A 24,908-nucleotide genomic window follows, 5' to 3' on the forward strand; every position below is an offset into this window, starting at 1 on the left:
CAAGACTGGGTCATGTGGGGATAGGTAAGCGATTCAGGACCATCATGGTCCTCTTGTTTTTTCAAGCGAATGTGCAATATCCCGTATAAACTGACAGGTAAATGTGTCAAACAATATTATTTACGTTCACGAGGTCCCGTCACCTATTCATCCGCACTTGCAGAAATCTGTTTGCCAAAAAATCATTTTACTCGATGTATTTAAATTGCTGCCGCTTTTTAATTATTTAAGATTTTTTAATTCTGTTTTTAGTACTTTCTTGTCAGAAGTCTGAATTTTATGACCATAGTATGTATTATTTATTTACTTTTAGAAATAAATAAATAATGAAGATCGTGGTGTTTGAAATTTTTAGAAAAATTGTATAAAACTTCGATCGTTTTTAGCTCACCTGTCACAAAGTGACAAGGTGAGCTTTTGTGATCGCGCAGCGTCCGTCGTCCGTCCGTGCGTCCGTCCGTGCGTCCGTTAGTGCGTAAACTTTTGCTTGTGACCACTCTAGAGGTCACATTTTTCATGGGATCTTTATGAAAATTGATCAAAATGTTCACCTTGATGATATTTAGGTCAAGTTCGAAACTGGGTCACGTGCGGTCAAAAACTAGGTCAGTAGGTCTAAAAATAGAAAAACCATGTGACCTCTCTAGAGGCCATATATTTCACAAGATCTTCATGAAAATTGGTCAGAATGTTCATCTTGATGATATCTAGGTCAAGTTCGAAACCGGGTCACGTGCCGTCAAAAACTAGGTCAGTAGGTCAAATAATAGAAAAACCTTCTGACCTCTCTAAAGGCCATATTTTTCATGGGATCTGTATGAAAGTTGGTCTGAATGTTCATCTTGATGATATCTAGGTCAAGTTCGAAACTGGGTCACGTGCCTTCAAAAACTAGGTCAGTAGGTCTAAAAATAGAAAAACCTTGTGACCTCTCTAGAGGCCATATATTTCATAAGATCATCATGAAAATTGGTCAGAACGTTCACCTTGATGATATCTAGGTCAAGTTCGAAACTGGGTCACATGCTGCCAAAAACTAGGTCAGTAGGTCTAAAAATAGAAAAACCTTGTGATCTCTCTAAAGGCCATATTTTTCATGGGATCTGTATGAAAGTTGGTCTGAATGTTCAGCTTGATGATATCTAGGTCAAGTTCGAAACTGGGTCATGTGCGGTCAAACACTAGGTCAGTAGGTCTAAAAATAGAAAAACATTGTGACCTCTCTAGAGGCCATACTTTTGAATGGATCTTCATAAAAATTGGTCAGAATGTTCATCTTGATGATATCTAGGTCAAGTTCGAAAGTGGGTCATGTGTCATCAAAAAGTAGGTCAGTAGGTCAAATAATGAAAAAACCTTGTGACCTCTCTAGAGGTCATACATTTCATGGGATCTGTATGAAAGTTGGTCTGAATGTTTATCTTGATGATATATAGGTCAAGTTTGAAACTGGGTCAACTGCGATCAAAAACTAGATCAGTAGGTCTTAAAATAGAAAAACCTTGTGACCTCTCTAGAGGCCATACCCTTGAATGGATCTTCATGAAAATTGGTCAGAATGTTCACCTTGATGATATCTAGGTCAAGTTTGAAACTGGATCACGTGCCATCAAAAACTAGGTCAGTAGGTCAAATAATAAAAAAAAACCTTGTGACCTCTCTAGAGGCCATACTTTTCATGGGATCTGTATGAAAGTTGGTCTGAATGTCCATCTTGATGATATCTCGTTCAAGTTTGAAACTGGGTCAACTGCATTCAAAAACTAGGTCAGTAGGTCAAATAATAAAAAAGTCTTTTGACCTCTCTAGAGGCCATATTTTTCAATGGATCTTCATGAAAGTTGGTCAGAATTTTTATCTTGATGATATCTAGGTCAAGTTCAAAACTAGGTCACATGAGCTCAAAAACTAGGTCACTATGTCAAATAATAGAAAAAACGACGTCAAACCCAAAACTGGGTCATGTGGGAACAGGTGAGCGATTCAGGACCATCATGGTCCTCTTGTTATAAAATTTTGCCTACATTTCTGTCGACATCTTATTAAGATCATTATAGAATTAAAACTGTATTACTTCTAAAGCGGGGCTGAAAATTTGAAGCGATTATATCAAAAAACTAATGCACTACAAGCATTTTTTGTGTACGTGTCGATAAACATTTAAGTAGCGGCGATACGAAAGGTCGCACGTGCTCGTGGAATAGAAAATTACTGGCATGACGTTTTGATATCTTTACGATTCGCGGATTAATTCTAGTCAATCCAGGTAATTTTCGTGTTATGCGGACCGAAAATATCAGATAAATCGGTGAAATTTCACGCTTTTATTATTAACAAGTTTGAAAACTTAGTGGCCTGATGGACTACCCAGCTTGGGAAATTCGGTAGTCCGTCTGAAAAACTGGTAGCCTCGGGCTACCGGGCTACCGTCAAGATCGAGGTCTGAGAGCATTGAAATAGTCGAGCGCACTGTATCCTGTGACAGCTCTTGTTACAAGTTACACCAAATTGCATCACTGCCAGTGCAATTGAAACAAAAGTTGATGATGGTGATAAAGACAGTAATTAAGCATGATTGAACATGACCATTTAAGTAAATAGATACACCAACTGGCACCACTCTCAATACACCAACTGGCACCACTCTCAATGCACCAACTGGCACCACTCTCAATGCACCAACTGGCACCACTCTCAATGCACCATCTGGCACCACTCTCAATGCACCAACTGGCACCACTCTCAATACAGCAACTGGCACCACTCTCAATACACCAACTGGCACCACTCTCAATACACCATCTGGCACCACTCTCAATGCACCAACTGGCACCACTCTCAATGCACCAACTGGCACCACTCTCAATACACCAACTGGCACCACTCTCAATACACCATATGGCACCACTCTCAATACACCATCTGGCACCACTCTCAATACACCAACTGGCACCACTCTCAATACACCAACTGGCACCACTCTCAATACACCAACTGGCACCACTCTCAATACAAGTCTATAGTACTACTGCAGGTACAGTAGTTGATTATGATCTTTTTACAGTAACCAGTCAGCAGCAGAGAACATTTAACATTTTAGAACTACTGTCTTCAGTCAGGGAGAACAATGTGTGCACAAGGCCAAGACTAGTGTTTATGGCAATAATGCAATACAATAATACAATACAATATCATTTTATTGCATTAAACATATTACAATGCTTATAGCACAATACATTTTAAACATAAGCAGATGAAAACATATCCAAAAGAGATAGAAAAGGACATTCGTAGATTCATATTTCTACTTATAATAGTGAACCACTGATTTTTAGCTCACCTGTCACGAAGTGACAAGGTGAGCTTTTGTGATCGCGCGGCGTCCGTCGTCCGTCCGTGCGTCCGTGCGTGCGTTCGTAAACTTTTGCTTGTGACCACTCTAGAGGTCACATTTTTCATGGGATCTTTATGAAAATTGGTCAGAATGTTCACCTTGATGATATCTAGGTCAAGTTCGAAACTGGGTCACGTGCCATCAAAAACTAGGTCAGTAGGTCTAAAAATAGAAAACCTTGTGACCTCTCTAGAGGCCATATATTTCACAAGTCTTCATGAAAATTGGTCAGAATGTTCACCTTGATGATATCTAGGTCAAGTTCGAAAACTGGGTCACGTGGGGTCAAAACTAGGTCAGTAGGTCTAAAAATAGAAAAACCTTGTGACCTCTCTAGAGGCCATATTTTTCATGAGATCTTCATGAATATTGGTCAGAATGTTCACCTTGATGATATCTAGGTCAAGTTCGAAACTGGGTCACGTGGGGTCAAAAGCTAGGTCAGTAGGTCTAAAAATAGAAAAACCTTGTGACCTCTCTAGAGGCCATATTTTTCATGAGATCTTCATGAATATTGGTCAGAATGTTCACCTTGATGATATCTAGGTCAAGTTCGAAACTGGGTCACGTGCCGTCAAAAACTAGGTCAGTAGGTCTAAAAATAGAAAAACCTTGTGACCTCTCTAGAGGCCATATTTCTCAATGGATCTTCATGAAAATTGGTCAGAATGTTTAGCTTGATGATATCTAGGTCAAGTTCGAAACTGGGTCACGTGGGGTCAAAAGCTAGGTCAGTAGGTCTAAAAATAGAAAAACCTTGTGACCTCTCTAGAGGCCATATTTTTCATGAGATCTTCATGAATATTGGTCAGAATGTTCACCTTGATGATATCTAGGTCAAGTTCGAAACTGGGTCACGTGCCGTCAAAAACTAGGTCAGTAGGTCTAAAAATAGAAAAACCTTGTGACCTCTCTAGAGGCCATATTTCTCAATGGATCTTCATGAAAATTGGTCAGAATGTTTAGCTTGATGATATCTAGGTCAAGTTCGAAACTGGGTCACGTGGGGGTAAAAACTAGGTCAGTAGATCTAAAAATAGAAAAACCTTGTGACCTCTCTAGAGGCCATATTTTTCATGAGATCTTCATGAATATTAGTCAGAATGTTCACCTTGATGATATCTAGGTCAAGTTCGATACTGGGTCATGTGGGATCAAAAACTTGGGTCAGTAGGTCTAAAAATAGAAAAACCTTGTGACCTCTCTAGAGGCCATATTTCTCAATGGATCTTCATGAAAATTGGTCAGAATGTTCACCTTGATGATATGTAGGTCAGGTTCGAAACTGGGTCCCGTGGGGTCAAAAACTAGGTCAGTAGGTCTAAAAATAGAAAAACCTTGTGACCTCTCTAGAGGCCATATTTTTCAATGGATCTTCATAAAAATTGGTCAGAATGTTTACCTTGATGATATCTAGATCAAGTTCGAAACTTGGTCACGTGGGGTTAAAAACTAGGTCAGTAGATCTAAAAATAGAAAAACCTTGTGACCTCTCTAGAGGCCATATTTTTCATGAGATCTTCATGAATATTGGTCAGAAGGTTCATCTTGATGATATCTAGGTCAGGTTCGAAACTGGGTCACGTGGGGTCAAAAACTAGGTCAGTAGGTCTAAAAATAGAAAAACCTTGTGACCTCTCTAGAGGCCATATTTTTCATGAGATCTTCATGAAAATTGGTGAGACTGTTCAGCTTGATGATATCTAGGTCAGGTTCGTAACTGGGTCATGTGCCGTCAAAAACTAGGTCAGTAGGTCTAAAAATAGAAAAACCTTGTGACCTTTCTAGAGGCCATATTTTTCACGAGATCTTCATGAAAATTGGTGAGAATGTTCACCTTGATGATATCTAGGTCAAGTTTAAAAGTGGGTCACGTGCCTTCAAAAACTAGGTCATTAGGTCAAATAATAGAAAAACCTTGTGACCTCTCTAGAGGCCATATTTTTCAATGGATCTTCATGAAAATTGGTCAGAATTTTTTATCTTGATGATATCTAGGTCACATGTGCTGAAAAACTAGGTCACTTTGTCAAATAATAGAAATAACGACATCATACTCAGTTCAACACTGGGTCATGTGGGGATAGGTGAGCGATTCAGGACCATCATGGTCCTCTTGTTTATATATATATTTCTTACTCTATACTTTTTTAAAACAACAAAAAAATAATTATGATTATGCAATTTGGATTTTATTTGCAAAGAAGATGAATTTAGCTAATTGATTTATTGACTTTTTAGATTTACAATTCATAATCAAATCGAACTTGTTCAAAGTTGGCCATCAGCACTAATATGGTTTAAGGTATTTTTTTCTAAGTTCGCGGTAGTTGGGACACACTAGCAAGAAATGATATTCATTTTCTAATGTATTCATACTACAAGATTTACAAATACGTTGATTGCGTTCAGTGTTATCATAGCGACCTGTTTCAATAAATAAATTGTGCGAGGATGTTCTAAATTTCGACAGTGCAATTTTGTATTTATTTTCCGATATACAATTTAAATACTGTTCAGTTTCAAAGTTGTGTTTAAAGATACAGTATGATTGCAGGCGGGCTGAGTTATTAATATCAGTGTACCAACGCTGTAAATATACATCAAAAATACGCTGTTTAATAACTTGAAATGGAATATCTATAATAAATTGATGATTCCAAATGTAATTTAATCCATGTGTATCTAGTATTGTTTTTACCTGACTAGCCCAGTTTTTACCTCTATAGTCTATACCGTTGTCAACGTCTGACTTAAGGAACATATATGTTTGTTTAACTAATGAATTATCGGGATGCTTAAGGACTTTAATCCAATATTTTATAATGTTGATTTTTCTAATAACAGATAGTGGTATACGTCCAAGCTCACCATATAGAGCGGATAAATTTGTAGAGCGTTTTACGCATAATACTCGACGCAAAAATTTAGTATGAACTAATTCAATATCTGTTGCTTCGTGCATTCCCCATATTTCAGAGCCGAAGTGGAGGATTGAACCTACAAGGCTGTCAAACAAATAAAGTATCTGTTTAATTGGTAATTCGATGTTATTTAGAATTGAGAACAGGCTATATAAAGCCTGCGATGCATTTTGTGCAATACATTTTTGACTGCGGTACCAATTACCATTTTTAAATAATGTGATACCAAGGTATTTAAAGGATGTTACAGTTTCCACTGGGGTGTTATAAATATAAAAGTTATGATAGGTGTGTCAGCCTTTCTCGAATATCATTGCCTGAGTTTTTGATACATTTATTTTTAATCCCCATCTCTGACAATAGTTTACAAGATCATCAAGCATCGATTGGAGGGTCTCTGGTGATTTTGCGAAAAGCACTTGATCGTCAGCATAAAGTAACAATTTTATTTTGTTTTTGTTTCTGTGTTAATTATTTTCAGTAATTCAAACAAGATGTGAGCTTTTTATATTCTATCCAAAGCTTCAGCTCACTAGCCCTCCCATTCAGTTTAACAGGTATATCAACAGAGTTTCCACTGACAGAAATGCAGTGCACATGTAAGTGCGTTATCAAGCAGGCATTTAACACTTTTTATTAGCCCACCATCATCAGATGGTGGGCTATTCAAATCACTCTGCGTCCGTGGTCCGACCTCCGTCCTTCCGTCCTTCCGTCCTTCCGTTAACAATTTCTCGTTATCGCATCTCCTCAGAAACTACTGGGGGGATTTTGACCAAACTTTGTCAGAATGATGTATTGGTACCCTAGTTGTGTCCCCCTGAAAATCAGACTGGTTCAACAATTTATGAGTGAGTTATGGCCCTTTGTTTATTTCTATATTTTACATAGATTATATAGGGAAAAACTTTGAAAACCTTCTTGTCCAAAACCACAGAGCCTAGGGCTTTGATATTTGGTTTGAAGCATCATCTAGTGGTCCTCTACCAAAATAACTCAAATTATTTCTCTGGGGTCAAATATGGCCCCGCCCTGGGGGTCACATGGTTTATATAGACTTACATAGGGAAAAACTTTGAATAACCTCTTGTCCAAAACCACAGGGCCTAGGGCTTTGATATTTTGTATGTGACATCATCTAGTGGTCTACAACTAAGATTGTTCAAATTATACCCCTAGGGTCAAATATGGCCCCGCCCTGGGGGTCATATGGTTAACACAGACTTATATAGGGAAAAAACTTTGAAAATCTTCTTGTCCAAACCACAAAGCCTAGGGCTTTGATACTTGTAATGTAGCATCATCTAGTGGTTCTCTACCAAGTTTGTTCAAATTATGCCCCTAGGGTCAAAAATGGCCCCGCCATGGGGGTCACATGGTTCATATAGACTTATATAGGGAAAAGCGTTTAAAATGTTCTTGTCAATAACTACAACATTCAAATTTGGACCACATGTATATTTTTAAGTGGCAAGATGAACCTTGACATAGGTTGACCTTGATTTTGACCTAGTGACCTACTTTCACATTTCTGTAGCTACAGCCTTCAAATTTGGACCACATGTATATTTTTGAGTGGCAAGATGAACCTTGACATGAGTTGACCTTGATTTTGACCTAGTGACCTACTTTCACATTTCTGTAGCTACAGCCTTCAAATTGGGACCACATGCATAGTTTTGTGCACTGGAAAAAACTTTGACCTTGATTTTGACCTAGTGACCTACGTTCACATTTTTGAAGGTACAGGTGTCAAATTTGGACCATATGCATAGTTCCGTGTTTCAAAATTAAATTTGACATTGATTTTGACCTAGTGACCTACTTTCACATTTCTCAAGTTACAGCCTTTAAATTTGGACCACATGCATAGTTTTGTGTACTGAAAAAAACTTTGACCTTCACATTGACCTAGTGACCTACTTTCACATTTTTGAAGGTACAGGCTTCAAATTTGGACCACATGCATAGTTTTGTATTCCGAAATAAAATTTGACCTTGATTTTGACCTAGTGACCTACTTTTACATTTCTCAAGCTACAGCCTTCAAATTTGGACCACTTGCATAGTTTTGTGTACTAAAATGAACTTTGACCTTTACAGTGACCTTCTTTCACAATTTTTAAGGTACAGGCTTCAAATTTGGACCACATGCATAGTTTTGTATTCCGAAATAAAATTTGACCTTGATTTTGACCTAGTGACCTACTTTTACATTTTTCAAGCTACAGCCTTCAAATTTGGACCACGTGCATAGTTTTGTAAACCGAAACAAACTTTGACCTTTACATTGACCCAGTGACCTACTTTCACATTTTTGAAGGTACAGGCTTCAATCTTGGACCACATGCATAGTTTTGTATTCCAAAATAAAATTTGACCTTGATTTTGACCTAGTGACCTACTTTTACATTTCTCAAGCTACAGCCTTCAAATTTAGACCACTTGCATAGTTTTGTGTACCGAAATGAACTTTGACTTTAAGATTGACCTAGTGACCTACTTTCACATTTCTGTAGCTACAGGCTTCAAATTTAGACCACATGCATAGGATTGTGTACCGAAACAAACTTTGACCTTGACATTGACCTAGTGACCTACTTTCACATTTCTCAAGCTACAGCTTTCGAATTTGGACCACATGCACAGTGTTGTGTACGGAAATGAAATTTGACCTTGAGCTAGTCAAGTCTAGAAATTTGGAACACTCAAAAATGGCACATTGGTGGGCGCCAAGATCACTCTGTGATCTCTTGTTTTCAAAAGGTTTCTTGACAAAGTACATGTACAAGCTATTTATTCTGTCAGTTTTTAGCTCGTCTATTTGAAGAATAGTCCGAGCTATTCTGTTCACCCTGGTGTCAGCATCGGTGCCACACCTTGTTTAATTTTCAAAGTTTTGCCTGCAAGTAGGTATAGCTATCATTTAAAGGCATAATAGGTTTTTGAAACTTTTTTCTTTTTGTAGGTCAGTTACCAACCTCACTGGGTCAAGTCTCATATAACTCTTACATTTATTTTGCAAAGTTATGTCCCCTTTTGAACTTTGCATGCAAGTTACTATCTCTGAAACTAATGCAGATACTGAATTGAAACTCTATAGATATTTTAACATTTAGGTTAATATTCCTGCTTCTGGGACAACAATTTGAATAGTCGAGCATTAGCTGTCTTTCGGACAGCCCTTGTTTTTGTCTAGGCTATGTTATTAATTAATTACTTACTTCCCTATAGATACTTCTGTTAAGCACAAGAGTTAATGCCCTTGTCACACAAGTCTTATATTTTTACTGAACTACAATACATGTAGATAACCTTGTACTGAGCATATCAAACTGAATTTCAGTAGCATGTAATATTGTTACCACAGCTGGCATGTTTCAGAACCAGAAGTGCTATTACCTGCTGTTTTAGACCAATTTTCTCACAATCAAAACATTATTTTTGTGGAGCTGCTATACTTTGATCACTTAGTTTATGACCAGATTACAGTGTGATTTACATACACTAAAATTGATAGCAACATTTTTGAGACATACCTACCAATAATTTAGGTAATTCCACTCTTGAGAAAGGTAAATTCAAGTTGGTATGATTTTAAAACAAGAAACAAGATTTTTATCCATTCTAAGGGAGGCATAATTATTGTTATATCGCAGTTTTATTAGGTGAGTTCATGGGTCCGTCTGTCCAAAACCCTAAATACTTGCAGGCTCAGCTATAATGTTTCAATGATTCTTACTTTACACCAGTATTCAGGTGGTGATGTTTTTGAACATGAGTATGTGCCTCCAAGGTCAAGGTGAAAGACTAACCATATATAAGGACACTCCATTTTCTAGGCTTTCACCACTGTATATATAAATGAGGTATCTGTTTTGCTGCAATTTGCCTGAAGATTAATCAAAACAGCACATTTATGATTTTACTATATTATATTTAAAAATGACAAGAAAGAGGTTATATACAATTATAGGCATTTGTTTATAAACCAATGATCAATGAGAACCAATGCTCTTTAATTGTTCATCTTTATCCAGGTGCCTGAAAAAAACATGGCATTATGCAGGGATCGAATTTAATGGTCTCTAACTCGCAAAATTCGAGTCAGAATAAAAAAATACAAAATCATGGCACTCGAATGTTTTCGCGATCACGTTCTAAAATCCGGGAATTCGCTCAAAGGGTGTGTGGTATGTCACCAAGGGGTGTGACGATACCGTTTCCCCAGGAAGTAGGGTATTCGCCACTACTCAGCAGCCTATTGTAAAGTGTAATCAAGAAAGGTGAGATTAAATCGTAACTTGCCTTAAATATTTTGCTTGTTAGATTGTCTAAGCCAGGCATTTTATTATTATTTTGTGAAAAAACGCTGTCCGTACTTCCGCATCTGTAAATGCGCAATCTAAATCTTGGTCAATTTGGTCAGTGTTTAATTCCGGGTCTGCATTTTCAGAATGCTCATTACCAAACATCGATTTAAAATGATCAAAAAGGCTGCTTATGTTAAGATTATCAGCCTTGAGTGAATTACTTTTCAAGGACTTTTTTATTTTCTTCCAGAATAATCGAGGTTGGGATTTTGCCAAATTACCTATTTTTTGCCCTTCTTTCAATCTGTATTTATGCTGCGATTTTTTCTTAGTCCTATTATACTTTGTTCTTGCTTGAGTAAATAATATCCTATTATTGTCACTTTTGTTTCTATTAAAATTATTTCTTGCTCTTTTAAAATTCAGTTTTGCAGATTGACAATTTTCGTCGAACCATTTCTTATTCGGCTTTCTCGGCGTTTTGGATTTATGGAAATGAAAGTTAGTATTTTTTCCGAATACAACAGAGTCTTGTCCAAGATAGCATTAATTGTCACATGTTTTATATGTTGTTATTCTCTCATTCTTATAATTGCTTTAATTTGTTTATATTACACTTATTGTTTTATCTGGCAACATTTTTTTCCTGGTAAATTATGCATTAATTTATTGCCAATTAATATGATGTAAAGATTGCCCATTATAAGTTAGTAGCAATTTGTGATGCTTTGTTTTCCTTATTATAAAGGTTAGACCAAATTGAGGGGTCACTGTAAACATGGTTCGATCACTTGCAGAATGGTTGCACTTAAAATATTTACTGGCTAGGGTATTTTCACCTGAGGGTTGAACCATTAACCTCTGAAATTTAATGTCTGTATAGAAACTGGAGTCACTTCCAGTGTTGATGACAGGAGCCAGTTTAGATGATGGTGGATGGGAACATTTGCCCTTCACTACCGTTGTTTCCACTCTTGGCTTGCCATCAGTTCTGGTAAATGGGTCTTCAATCACATTACTACTTCTATGGTGTTTACATAGTTGCCTGGTTCAGCTGAATATGGAATTATGATCTTTTTCACATCTTCTGAATGTGGATAAAACAGGGTAAGTTTGTAGGTCAAAGGTGTTAAAAATTTAATGAAAATTATAATTGCAGTTTTGAAGGAAGTTTGTCTGTAGACTGTCTGTAGCATTTTCTTATCATTTGGAGATTATTCTTTGTATTTATCATCAGAAAGGAGGTAGAAATCTATAAACACTTTTCTGATATACATTTTGTCTTGCATTGCACCTGTTTCTGATATACATTTTGTCTTGCATTGCACCTGTTTCTGATATACATTTTGTCTTGCATTGCACCTGCAGAAGCCAAAGGACTTAGACAAGTGTTTAGACCAAGTCCCAATGGCTTAATGGCTTTAACACAGTCCAAGGGCTTCTGTCGGTAATAAACAAAATAAAGTGTATTGTTTATATTGTTGCATAGAATTAGAATATATTATTTAACTATTTTCATTTCTCCTTATATCATTCTCAGTAAAGAAAGATGTTTTTATGTCATTTGGTCATTGTGACATCTGTGTTCTTTACCAGAGTTTGTTATGTAGATTTTGAATTTTCACATTTTCAGGTCAATATTGACTGAATTCCAGTTTTGTGCCTCGTTAATGCACCTTTTAGAATGCAGTTTTTATGCAAGAATACATGTAACTGTGCCTGCACATGTAACAACGTCTGTAATGATTCACAATGAATTGTCAACAAATAGATACCGGTAGTCCCTGAAGGTTCCAAGTCTGCTATATCAATGCAGTTAGATACTAAAGTACCAGATTATGTGAAGGCCACTGTCTGATAAATGTCAGACTAATGTTATGATATCATAAATTACTAGTATACAAAAGTGCATTTATGTGACCTGTTTAAATCTATTTTTAATTATAATAAGATGAGACTACTTGTAAAAAGAAATTGTGTGTCACGAAAAATTCTTGGTTTTATGGTAAATTCATGGCCAACCTTTGTCTTCATATACACAATCATTACAAGTGCTACAGGAAAAGGCACTATTGAACGAGGAAATATTTTTGTAACATAAGAGTTTACTTTTGTCATTGTTTTAGTCGTAATTGCATGCTTAAAATAGGAAGAGATGGAAATTTGTGTGTTGAAGTTTTTATGCTTTAGAAGGAAAATATTGATAAGGAATTGACGGATTGAGTAAATTGGATAAAATTGTAGACGTATTGATAAACTGTGAATGTGCGTTTTCGTGTTCAATTCATATACTTTTTATCCTAAATTGTATGTGGTTTTTGTGACTTGGAGATAAAACATCTCTCACACACTTAATTTAATGTTGCTATTCTTTTAATAGATTTAACTGTTATTTTTACTAATTTAGTTTTCATTAAAAATTGTATTTATTATTATATTCTTTTAAAATATGAGTTGAATACAAGATATTTATACTATTTACATTTTTTCAGTTTAAAACTTGTTCATCAGTTACAAACCTATCTTAATATGTTACAGTTGTTAATGGGAGGTAATTTCACAGCAAAGCCCAAGTTGTGCTTTAAATTGCTATTTGAAGGAAGACAACTTCTTACACAACTTGTTTAAAAACTGCAAAATGAAGTTGTTACATTCAAATTTACATGAAAACATTAATATTTAGCCAATACATGGAACTATTTACCTGGCAGAAAATATCATTACCTAAATGAGCGGAGTGTAATGATTGGATTTAAATAGACTGCGATAGGCTGAAGCTGACTGTAGTCATGGCGAGTACATGGAGCAGATTGTCGGCAACTCTCAACAAGAAAAGGCTTAGTGGTATATAATAATTGATTATTTCTACCGTACAATGACAATCACTTTTCCCCCCAGACATTTTGGAATTCCAAATGCATGTCAGTTACAGATACTGTAAATTCAATTCAATTTAAGAAGCTTTACCTTTGTAGATTCTACTGTGTATCTTTGGCAATTGGTGACACACAGCGAGATTTTGAAACTGAAAGTGAAAGTAGAACTGGCAATATTTTAAAATTCTGTTATATTTCAGATAATCTATTTTCATTTTCTGCAATACTTAATGTCAGTACTTGAAAGACAAGCAATAATAAACAGAAGTTTGATTCTCTAGAGCTACAAAATAGATCCGGGTCAGTGCTTAATACAGGAACATCTAGAAAGCCTCTTACTTTTTATGAACAATTTGATTATATTATTTGAAGAACAGGTCTGTGAAGTATAATGTATTAAAGTTCAACGAAGGGAGGTAACACATTACATGAACCTAAATAAACTTACTATTGTCATTTGCTTGATAGTCATAAATTAAATTGATGTTGATACAGATAAATCAGATCACAAATTTTATTTGAACCAGTTTATTGGCAACATTGAAGATTGTCACTCATTTCGTGGATGTAACCTGATATTAAATGTCCAAAATTTAATTTAAAAGGATCGGCCCACTTCACCTTTTGTTTACTTTTACTGAAGTAATGTTCCTAGGCTACCCTGTTTATATTATGTTTACTGCTGTATTTGTCCTATTAAATGCACCTTCTATCCCTTTGTTGATATGTATTTAATTTAAAACAGCGGAGAAATATCTTTACTGTATTTTAAAATTTTCTTTTCAATTCAAACTACTAACTTAAATTAAAACACTTACACACAAAAAAAGCAACAACATGAAAATAAAGCAGCAGCAGCTGTCAACACTATTTTGGACTTTTTCTAGTCATTTGAAGCAAGATTGTAGTGTAATTTACCTTATATAGATATGTCTGGGTACTTTTATTAGAAACTGTATGGTACACTTAAGGTTTTTTTTTGATTTTACATGTATGACAGCATTTAACTGAGAAAGGATTACTTAACCTTTAGCATGCTAGATAACTTGTCGTCTGCTGGAAGTGTCGTCTGCTAAAATTGTAAAGTTCATTCAATTTGCTCCAAAATTGGAAGAAATATTGTCAGAGTACAAACAGCTTGGAACCTGATCAGACGCCGATTTAATCGGCGTCTGATCTGGTTCCAAGCTGTTTGCAAAGGCTGTTAAATTCGCCTGCAGCAGGCTAAGGGTTAATTACTTTTATTATTTTACGTACTAAAGGATACTCAGATATGATGAGGCGATTGATAGAAGGAAAAGGTTTTTATTCTTATTCTTCACAAAAAGTTTTATCTAATAAATTTGATAATAGGCAGAAATATAAATCTGATCTAGTAGAAGGCTCTTATTCATTTTAAATAGATTTTTATGGTAATAAAAAAATACCATATTCTTGAAGCATCATCTTTCGCATTTTCAAAATAATCAAGTTGCATGCCAGAAAAATGCTACTGCTTATAATCACAGGTGTCGTACCACTAAATATTTCTTGAGACACGCCCAGGAACCAAGATTTATCTATGTTCCATATACGGTAAGAATTTGTTAGGTCATCTGTTTTGGATTTTGAAGTACTCCCCAGTTACCATAAGTTCAACAAAAACTGTCATAATTGCATGGCAGTTTGCATAAATAAATACGTGTGTACTTAGTAAGTCTTGGTAAGTTTGTGACTTGATATTTGAGATAGGCTGTGTTGCAGGGTTAGTTTGGTGGCAGGATACAGGAATACACTGTATTCCATGGTGATTCTCACGGTGATGACAGGATACAGGAATACACTGCCTTCCATGGTGATTCTCATGGTGATGACGGGATACAGGAATACACTGCCTTCCATGGTGATTCTCACGGTGATGACAGGATACAGGAATACACTGTCTTCCATGGTGATTCTCACGGTGATGACAGGATATACAGGAATACACTGTCTTCCATGGTGATTCTCACGGTGATGAGGGGATACAGGAATACACTGTCTTCCATGGTGATTCTCATGGTGATGACAGGATACAGGAATACACTGTCTTCCATGGTGATTCTCACGGTGATGACGGGATACAGGAATACACTGTCTTCCATGGTGATTCTCACGGTGATGACAGGATACAGGAATACACTGTCTTCCATGGTGATTCTCACGGTGATGACGGGATACAGGAAAAAACTGTCTTCCATGGTGATTCTCACGGTGATGACAGGATAAGGGATACGAGAAGTCTCAGAATTTGATATCAGGCTCAAGCTTTGGTCCGTCAGGAACTAAATTTCAATGAAGCCTTTTTAAGAAATTTAGGAATAATTTCTTTATATCTAAAAATTTATTACCGTTAATCGTCTATTCATTGTCCATTTGTCCACAATTTTCTTCAGATGACATCCTCTTTAAAAGTGTTTGGTGTAAGTTGATGAAACTTGGCGTTTGTGTACATTGGGTGGTCTTCTTTCAAAATTTTTCAAAACAGTTCCACTTGTTTGCACATATGACCATCTGAGCTAAATGCAGAAAAATCTTCAAACTGCTTGTCCGATTTTGAAATAATTTCAAACAGATGGTCCTCGTTTGACCCTCTACTAAAATTGTTCAAAACTTTGATTCGTGAAAAAATATGGCTCGATCATTGGCTGCCATGGGGTGTGGTCACTTTTCCCTATACGTTTATAGAGGAAACTTTGAAAAACTTCTTGTCAGAAGCAGCAGACCTTATTTTAAAATACTTCTACCCAAATGATCCTTTGGTGACACTTTACCAAGATTGTTCAGATTTTTTCTGATTCGGCAAAGAACATGCCTGCAAGGGGTATTGTCACTTTTCCCAATATGTATATTGTGGAAACTTTAAAAAAAAAAACTTCTGGGCTAATATTTGAAATAATTTTATACAAATGTTTCCTGGTTACCCTTTACGAAGATTGAACAGGTTCATTCCGTTTCATCAGAAAACATGGCTGCCAGGAGGAATGGTCACTTATATGTATGTAATGTAAACTTTAAAAAACTTCTTGTTTGATATTGTATCTTAGTATTATATGTCATTATTTCCCCCATCCCTCCCCACCATTCCAAACTTACACACATTACCTGACTCATATTTATTTTGTAGAAACTTTTAAACTTTTTAAGGTATTCTTGTCAAAAAACACTGGCACTAGTACTGTGTTTCAAAATAATTTCACAGACATTTTCCTTGTATAACCATGTACAAAAACTGCTCAAGCAAGCGATGTAACTCCGGCGAGCGATGTAGGGCCATCATGGCTGTTGTATAATCTGGAGGTTGGTGCCTTTATGTCTAAAGAAAGCAGCTTTTTGATCCTTACACAGCAATGGTATACATAATGTATTTAGCATCATGTAGTATGTGTGTGCTAGGCAGTCTTCATAAAGAATTTACATTGTTCACATATCCAATCAAGAAATTGTTCTTGACAAAATAGCTAAATTAGAATTTCTCTATATTTCCAGGTAACAAGATAACCAAAATCAGAGATGCAGACAAACCAGTTATATCACCGCCTCTCAACTTTGAACATACAGTACATGTTGGGTTTGATCCTCTCACAGGAGAATTCACTGTAAGTATTTACAAGTATAGGGCCCTACCCTATGTAAAGTCTCATGGGATTGGGGATATGTGTTTTCAGGGTGGGATGGGGTGGGGGTTAGTGCCATTTTTCAACAGTATTAAAGTTGTGATGGCGGGCAGTTGACCTTACTACTTTTTTTCTTGGTGTTGTACCACTACTAACCTATTCTTCATAATTAACAACTTGCTCACATGAATTTGAGGTGGAGGACACAATGTCTTTTATCAGTTATCACTGAGAACATGCGGTTGGGGTGGGGATCGAACTCACGACTACACAATCCATAGATCTGTGCTTTACTTATTGAGCTAAGTGGGCAGACACTACAAATGGGAACTCAGAATTAGCTGTTTCAGATAATTCACTGGAGTGAGACTTCCATAATTGGTTTATAAAATCTTTATGATGTCATAATTTACAAACCAATTCTAATTGTGACAGTAAAACAAGGTCACCTATTTTCACTTTACTCATTTGTCAAATACAGCAGTAAAAATTGTTCCTGTTGCGAAAAAATAGAGTGATATGGTGAAAGGAAACTAAACAGTTTCACTGTGAGAAAATCCATCATTTTAAGAACCAAAATGCGCAGTTAATGATTTTTCTCTCAGGATCTGCAAGTGCGTTAATACCAGTCAGAGCTATTTTAGGTCTTGCTATAAATTGAACATTAGGACTGATTATCAAGAGATTGGTAGAAATGGAGGCCAATAAAATTGATTGGTAATATCATGTTAAAATTTAAAAGGCTCATATTGCGTTTGTTAAAACGTGGCTGTCACTTTTTCCAATATGGACATAAAATGGGGTAATTAACCAGGTTTTCCAAAAAAACCTAGCAAATGTCATTGATCGGGCATGCGTGTGGGCGGGCGGTGTCAGTTTTTGCTCAATAACTTAAGTTAGGAGTGCCTGATTCCAAAAAAACTTAGTGTATAGGTAGTGAATAGAGACAGAGTTTTGGACTGTGAATGAGGTCACTTGGGTCAAGGTCACTGTTGCTAAAAATAGAAAAAACAGTTTCCATTCAATTATTAATCCCCCGCCGTGGCGGAGGGATTATAGGAATGGTCTGTGTCCGTCCTTCCCTCCGTAACAAAATCGTGTCCGCTCCATATCTCCTAAACCCCTTGAAGGATTTTCATGAAACTTGGGTCAAATGATCACCTCATCAAGACAATGTGCAGAACCCATGAGTCAGCCTTGTCGGTTCAAGGTCAAGGTCACAACTCAAGGTCAAAGGTTTGAGCCTGCCATTTTGTGTCCGCTCTATATCTCATAAACTCCTTGAAGGAATTTTATAAAACTTGGGTCAAATGATCACCTCATCAAGACGATGTGCAGAACCCATGAGTCAGCCATGCCGGCTCAAGGTCAAGGTCACAACTTAGGGTCAAAGGTTTTGAGCCTTCCATTTTGTGTCCGCTCTATTCTTCTAAACTCCTTGAAGGATTTTCATGAAACTTGGGTCAAATGATCACCTCATCAAGACCATGTGCAGAACCCATGGGTCAGCCTCGTCGGCTCAAGGTCAAGGTCACAACTCAAGGTCAAAAGTTTGAGCCTTCCATTTTGTGTCCACTCTATATCTCCTAAACCCCTTGAAGGAATTTTATCAAACTTGGGTCAAATGATCACCTCATCAAGACAATGTGCAGAACCCATGAGTCAGTCATGCCGGCTCAAGGTCAAGGTCACAACTTGGGGTCAAAGGTTTGAGCCTTCCATTTTGTGTCTGCTCTATATCTCCTAAACTCCTTGAAGGATTTTCATCAAACTTGGGTCAAACGATCACCTCATCAAGGTGATGTGCAGAACTTATGAGTCAGCCATGTCAGCTCAAGGTCAAGGTCACAACTGAAGGTCAAAGGTTTGAGCCTTCCATTTCGTGTCCGCTCTATATCTCCTAAACCCCTTCAAGGAATTTTATAAAACTTGGGTAAAATGATAACCTCATCAAAACGATATGCAGAAATTATGAGTCATCCATGCCAGCTCAAGGTCAAGGTCACAACTAAGGGTCAAAGGTTTGAGCCTTCCATTTTGTGTCCACTCTGTATCTCCTAAACCCCTTGAAGGATTTCATCAAACTTTGGTCAAATGATCACCTCATCAAGAACTCATGAGTCAGCCATGTCAACTCAAGGTCAAGGTCACAACTGAAGGTCAAAGGTTTCAGCTCTGTATCTCCTAAACCCCTTGAAGGATTTTCATGAAACTTGGGTCTGGGTCAAATGATCACCTCATCAAGACGATGTGCAGAACCCATGAGTCAGCCTTGTCGGTTCAAGGTCAAGGTCACAACTCTAGGTCAAAGGTTTGAGTCTGCCATTTTGTGTCCGTTCTATATCTCATAAACCCCTTGAAGGAATTTGATAAAACTTGGGTCAAATGATCACCTCATCAAGACGATGTGCAGAACCCATGAGTATGCCATGCTGGCACAAGGTCAAGGTCACAACTAAGGGTCAAAGGTTTTGAGCCTTCCATTTTGTGTCTGCTCTATATCTTCTAAACTCCTTGAAGGATTTTCATGAAACTTAGGTCAAATGATCACCTCATCAAGATGATGTGCAGAACCCATGGGTCAGCCTTGCCTGCTCAAGGTCAAAAGTTTGAGCCTTCCATTTTGTGTCCGCTCTATATCTCCTAAACCCCATGAAGGAATTTTATCAAACTTGGGTCAAATGATCACTTCATCAAGACGATGTGCAGAACTCATGAGTCAGTCATGCCGGCTCAAGGTCAAGGTCACAACTTGGGGTCAAAGGTTTGAGCCTTCCATTTTGTGTCCGCTCTATATCTCCTAAACTCCTTGAAGGATTTTCATCAAACTTGGGTCAAACGATCACCTCATAAAGGTGATGTGCAGAACTTATGAGTCAGCCATGTCAGCTCAAGGTCAAGGTCACAACTAAAATCAAAGGGTTACCCTTTCACTATCCATAGCAGTGGCGGGGGATTTAGCTGTCTTTCAGACTGCCTTGTTTTAGTTTGCATTGATGCCTGATTGATGTATTGAAATGAAATTTGGCCTCTAGGTAGCTTATAGAAAAACCAAGGTTTGGATTGGATTGTCAGAATTTTTCGGGGGCACTTGAGTTGCCCTAGTTTGTTGGTCCATCCGTCTGAACTTGCGTTGTGCAGATCTCGAAAACATTTTGACATAGAATCATCAAACCTTACAGGATTATTATACAGCATTTGAAAGTGTTCACCTGGTGTTTTTTACTGGGATTTCACACAGCAAGATCAGGAGTTATGGCCCTTGATGCAGTCAAAATTACACATTAAAAGGGCCTAAAAAAATAAAAGATTTAGACTGATTGTCAGATTCATTAAGAGTTTATAAATCTGCTGCAAATTGGCATTAGTTTGAAAAGCAGTGCGCAGACATTAAAATTAATGCATTTCAACATCTCTAAAGATGAAGCTGTAACATTATAGAGTAAAATCTTCTCAGACGTTGCACTGAGTATCTAAAAGTTTTTCTTCAAAGAATTTTGTTGGAATTTAAAGTATAGCCACCTAGTGAGTTCAGCTGGCACTGAGGGTACCTGTACATTCCTAGAGCAGATAATGTGCAGCCGATGACATTTTTTCTGAAGGAAACATGTTTTGCTACAATTGCTCTGTGTTGCTCAATTTGATTTTTGAAGTGTTACTAAGTGTATTAAGGACCTGTTTTCTGTCAGCAAGTGGAGATTATGTGATTTATCAGAAATTACAGTGAAACCTGGGCAACAAGATCCCTGTCTTCATGAATAGGAAGTTGAATGGATTTGTAGCAATTTGAATTGAGTTTTTGGCTATGTATAAAAATCTTTGCTTGAAAGAAGTTGAATTAGGTATTGCAGCTGGGGCAACAGAGAGCTCTGCATTGATTGGTTTGCTGTGGAGTGCAACCACAAATGATAAACTTCAGGGTTTTTACATTTTGAAGAGAAAAAACTGCTGGATTTATCATCATGAACTGTAGGAGTTATCACTAGCTGATTCACAATAACTGATGTCGCTACAGGGTCTGTGCATTAAAGGATTAAATTCATTGACTGAAAATGCAAATCAGGGCACCTTACATCGACTGATTAACAATCCGATTCATCATTGATTCAACTACCAGATTTATCATTGATTCAGCTACCTCATTCAACTACCAGATTTATCATTGATTCAACTACCTGATTCAGCTACCTGATTTATCATTGATTGATTCAACTCCTAGATTTATCATTGATTCAACCACCAGATTTATCATTTATTGATTGAACTTCCAGATTTATCATTGATTGATTCAACTACCAGATATATCATTGACTGATTCAACTACCAGATTTATCATTGACTGATTCAACTACCAGATTTGTCATTGATTGATTCAACTACCTGATTTAACCACCAGATTTATCATTGATTGATTGAACTTCCAGATTTATCATTGATTGATTCAGCTACAAGATTTATCATTGATTGATTTACTACAGGATACTTGTATTGGGTGACATAACTACCAGATTTATCACTAACAGATAAAGCACAGGGTGTTGCAGTTTTGTCATGGCACAGGTTAATGTAACTTAAATTAAGTACTTTGATTTGAAGAGTAAGCTGTTATATAACTTAATGATAAAATTTGAGGGTTCTTGACTTTTATAATTGTAAAACTTTATATGGCTTTTAGCTTATTACAGCTTCAATGTTTTAACTTTAAAAAAGCTATAAATAATTTCCAATGAAGTTACCTGTTACAAACTGAGCTATATATATATATCGATAGATAACCTTGATCTTCATCTGTCTGTACAAACCAGATTGCCTACAGCCCACATTAATGACCTGATTTAGTTCATACACTCAACGATCCTTGTGGCAAGAACTGAGCGACATATAATTAACCTTGACCCTCATATGACCTTCACCTTCAAACATTAATTCTTAATAAACAAGAATTTTGGTCCTACAGCCCATATACTACTGTTTGCAGATCAAATTGCCCTTTCGCCTTTTCTTAAATGGATAGACTTGTACCTTTACGTCACAAAAGCAGCGGTGCTGAAGCTATTTTTGGATCTCGTCTATACAGGTAACTCCGCCTTTTCGGTACGAGTAAAAAATACTGAATGAACTTGTTTACACAGGCTGCATGACCGAGAAATGATGACTTAAATACTGTTGCAACGGGTGTTTAACCGGATTGTAACAGATGTACATCTAATCTTATTTAAAATTTAAATGAATCTTGCCACAATGCACACTACATTTAGGTAGCCTGGATGTGAAAAAAGACATCCTCTTACACATTACAGGCTTTTTTCTGCCTAAATTTCAGTACCTTTTATCTAAGACTTTGCTTTTAAATAATGTACCTCGTGTTAGTTTTCACAATAATTATAAAACGTGACTGACTCGAGTTGTTGGATTCGCTCAACGTTGATTGAAGGGCATAAATTCGATTCCCGGAGCCGACCATGCCTCTTTTATTGAAAAAAGTCGGCAATTTCTTACGGAATATGTGAGTCTTAGTCCAACTAATTTGACGCGATCCTAGGAAACAGTTAGGAGTAGTTTTCTCCACTCGAAAGAAATGGTCATCGCTAGATTTAGGTATAAATGTTGATTTTGTTGCGAATATGAGATAAATTCAAATAAAACTTACATGTATCAAAAGGTAGTCCAAATAATTGTACTCGAGAGTTGAATATCGTTATATTTTTTGACTGGTTGATATCACCTTTATATCACCTTTAGGTTATCACCTTTAGGTAGACAACGTAATATATCAAAATGTAAAATCAGTCTACCCGAGGTCTCATTATTTAGACTAATCAAAAGGGGGATTCAATTCCTCATTAAATGTAAAAGTTATCATAATTCCCCTTAACACGATTAACGTTACATATAATGTGCAAGCGATAAAACCATTAACTTTACACGACAGTGTACTGTTATTTATGCTCAATTATTTTGGTCCTTTTAGAGTGACTGTCATAAATATTCAACAAACTAAACATCGAATTATTTTGACTTACGTGAGTCTATAACTGGTTCTTTCCATGAACGTACACAAGGCTTATCAACTGAATGTATGTAAATAACTGAAATAGTGTTTAAACGACTTCAAATAAATAGTAGATAAAGTCACATACAAGTAGAAGCTAAACCCCACCAAAAAATTAAATAAAAAAAGAAATCTATAATCATGGAGTTAGATTTGCGATAGTTAAGCTACGGAAGACTCTACAGAAGTTTGAATATCAAATAAATCAGTTTTTATGGATATGAAAATTAGATCTACAAGTGTTGCATAACCTGGAAGGTTCAATGATACCTTTCTATAAAACCTTATATACCTTGCGTAGATGAAAATTTCGTCGATAATAATTGTCATAACAAACAAAAAATGGTGTTTTCATTTGAACGTAGTTGAAATATTCAATATTCTACTTTTAAAACATATCCATTATCTCCTAATTGCACTTTACAATGTATGCAAGTACGGCGATACTTCAGAAATAGAGTAAGAGCACGTGCTTTGTGTGACGTAAAGAAAAACGTTTCACGACAAGGGTGAATGAATAATTTATTGCGGATGAGGCGGGGTTAACCTGTCAGGATTACTCCAAAAATAGCTTCAGCTTCACAGTTATTGTGACGTAAACGTGCAACTCTATCGACTTGAAAAATGCTGAAGGGGGCGATCTGCAAACAGTAGTAAAGAAAATAACCCACACATTTTTGGAGAAAAATAATTTCTATAAAAAATCATAAAAAGCGAGTACTCTGAAAGTGACCAGTGGTACAAACTTATTGACATAAGATTTTTGCAAGATATTCTATTAAATAACCAAAAATATTGTACAGAAGGTAGTATAAACCATTGCAACGCTTTTGAAATATTGCAGAAAATGTACATTCTTCTTGCATTTTTACCAATATCTAACTTTTATTTTCACCTACTTTATCATTTTTCAGTTTCATAAACATAAACTGTGCCAAACTTGGTGGAAATGAACATGTTGAAAAATTTCACCCAAAGTATGGGCAAGTAGCTTTAAATGACCTCTGAATATAGTTCATACACATACTCAACAAGCCAAATGTGGCCAGTGCTACAAACTGACCTATATATAGATGACCTTGACCTTCATTTGATCTTTGCCTTTAAACTTATTACATAAAAAAACCCATCTTTGGTCATACACCATGGGGCGTGATTTTGCATTCCTTGTTTTTTTAATTTCAATCTGCTAAACTAGAGATATGGTCCTTGACTTACTGAAAAACACACATAAAGTTCTTACAAGTTTGTTTTGCGTATATCTTTAAGACTTAAAAAGAACTGAAAGGAAGTAGGGGCCCCTGTGTCCTTTGGACACACATCTCATTCATCATGAGTTCAGTTCCCAAAATTGTAAAAATAAGCGTATATATGTAATACAAATTGAACAGTATGCTGAAAAAGGTAGATTTCCTTCTCTGGGGGAGAACTCAGGGGGGAGAACTCCGTGTCAGTTTTATAATCAGAAATAAGGAGTGGATCAGTTTTTAATCATAAATTGTTTGGACTAATTTCTAGAATTACATGTTCTGAGTCTGAGAAAGTTATTCCCAGCTAATGAAATAGACATATAGCTGCTCATGCCAAACAACAAACATTTAATGCCAGTGATAAGCCATTTCTATAGCAAGGTTTTCATTAAGACAGAGTATGAAGAAAACATATAAAGAAACTAAAATAAAAAACATAGAGACCAAATGTCTGTGGTTTCCTG

General features: G+C 36.4%; 1 protein-coding gene across 6 annotated transcripts in view; it reads left to right on the forward strand.

Moving 5' to 3' along the window:
* LOC123553734 (serine/threonine-protein kinase PAK 3-like) overlaps window positions 1–24,908 on the forward strand; it is a 75,337-nt gene that overhangs the window by 25,452 nt on the left and 24,977 nt on the right. The window contains exons 1-3 of one of the 6 annotated variants that reach the window (XM_045343332.2): window positions 12,739–12,896; window positions 13,170–13,475; window positions 17,015–17,124. In XM_045343332.2, the coding sequence (XP_045199267.1) occupies window positions 13,421–13,475; window positions 17,015–17,124 (165 nt within the window). In that variant the 5' untranslated portion in view covers window positions 12,739–12,896; window positions 13,170–13,420. Of the gene's footprint in view, window positions 1–12,738; window positions 12,939–13,123; window positions 13,476–17,014; window positions 17,125–24,908 lie in introns of those variants that run through there. The other 5 variants (XM_045343337.2, XM_045343333.2, XM_045343334.2 and 2 more) reach the window with 5 other exon arrangements.

Source organism: Mercenaria mercenaria, chromosome 7 (assembly GCF_021730395.1).
Source record: "Mercenaria mercenaria strain notata chromosome 7, MADL_Memer_1, whole genome shotgun sequence".
Lineage (NCBI taxonomy): Eukaryota > Metazoa > Mollusca > Bivalvia > Venerida > Veneridae > Mercenaria > Mercenaria mercenaria.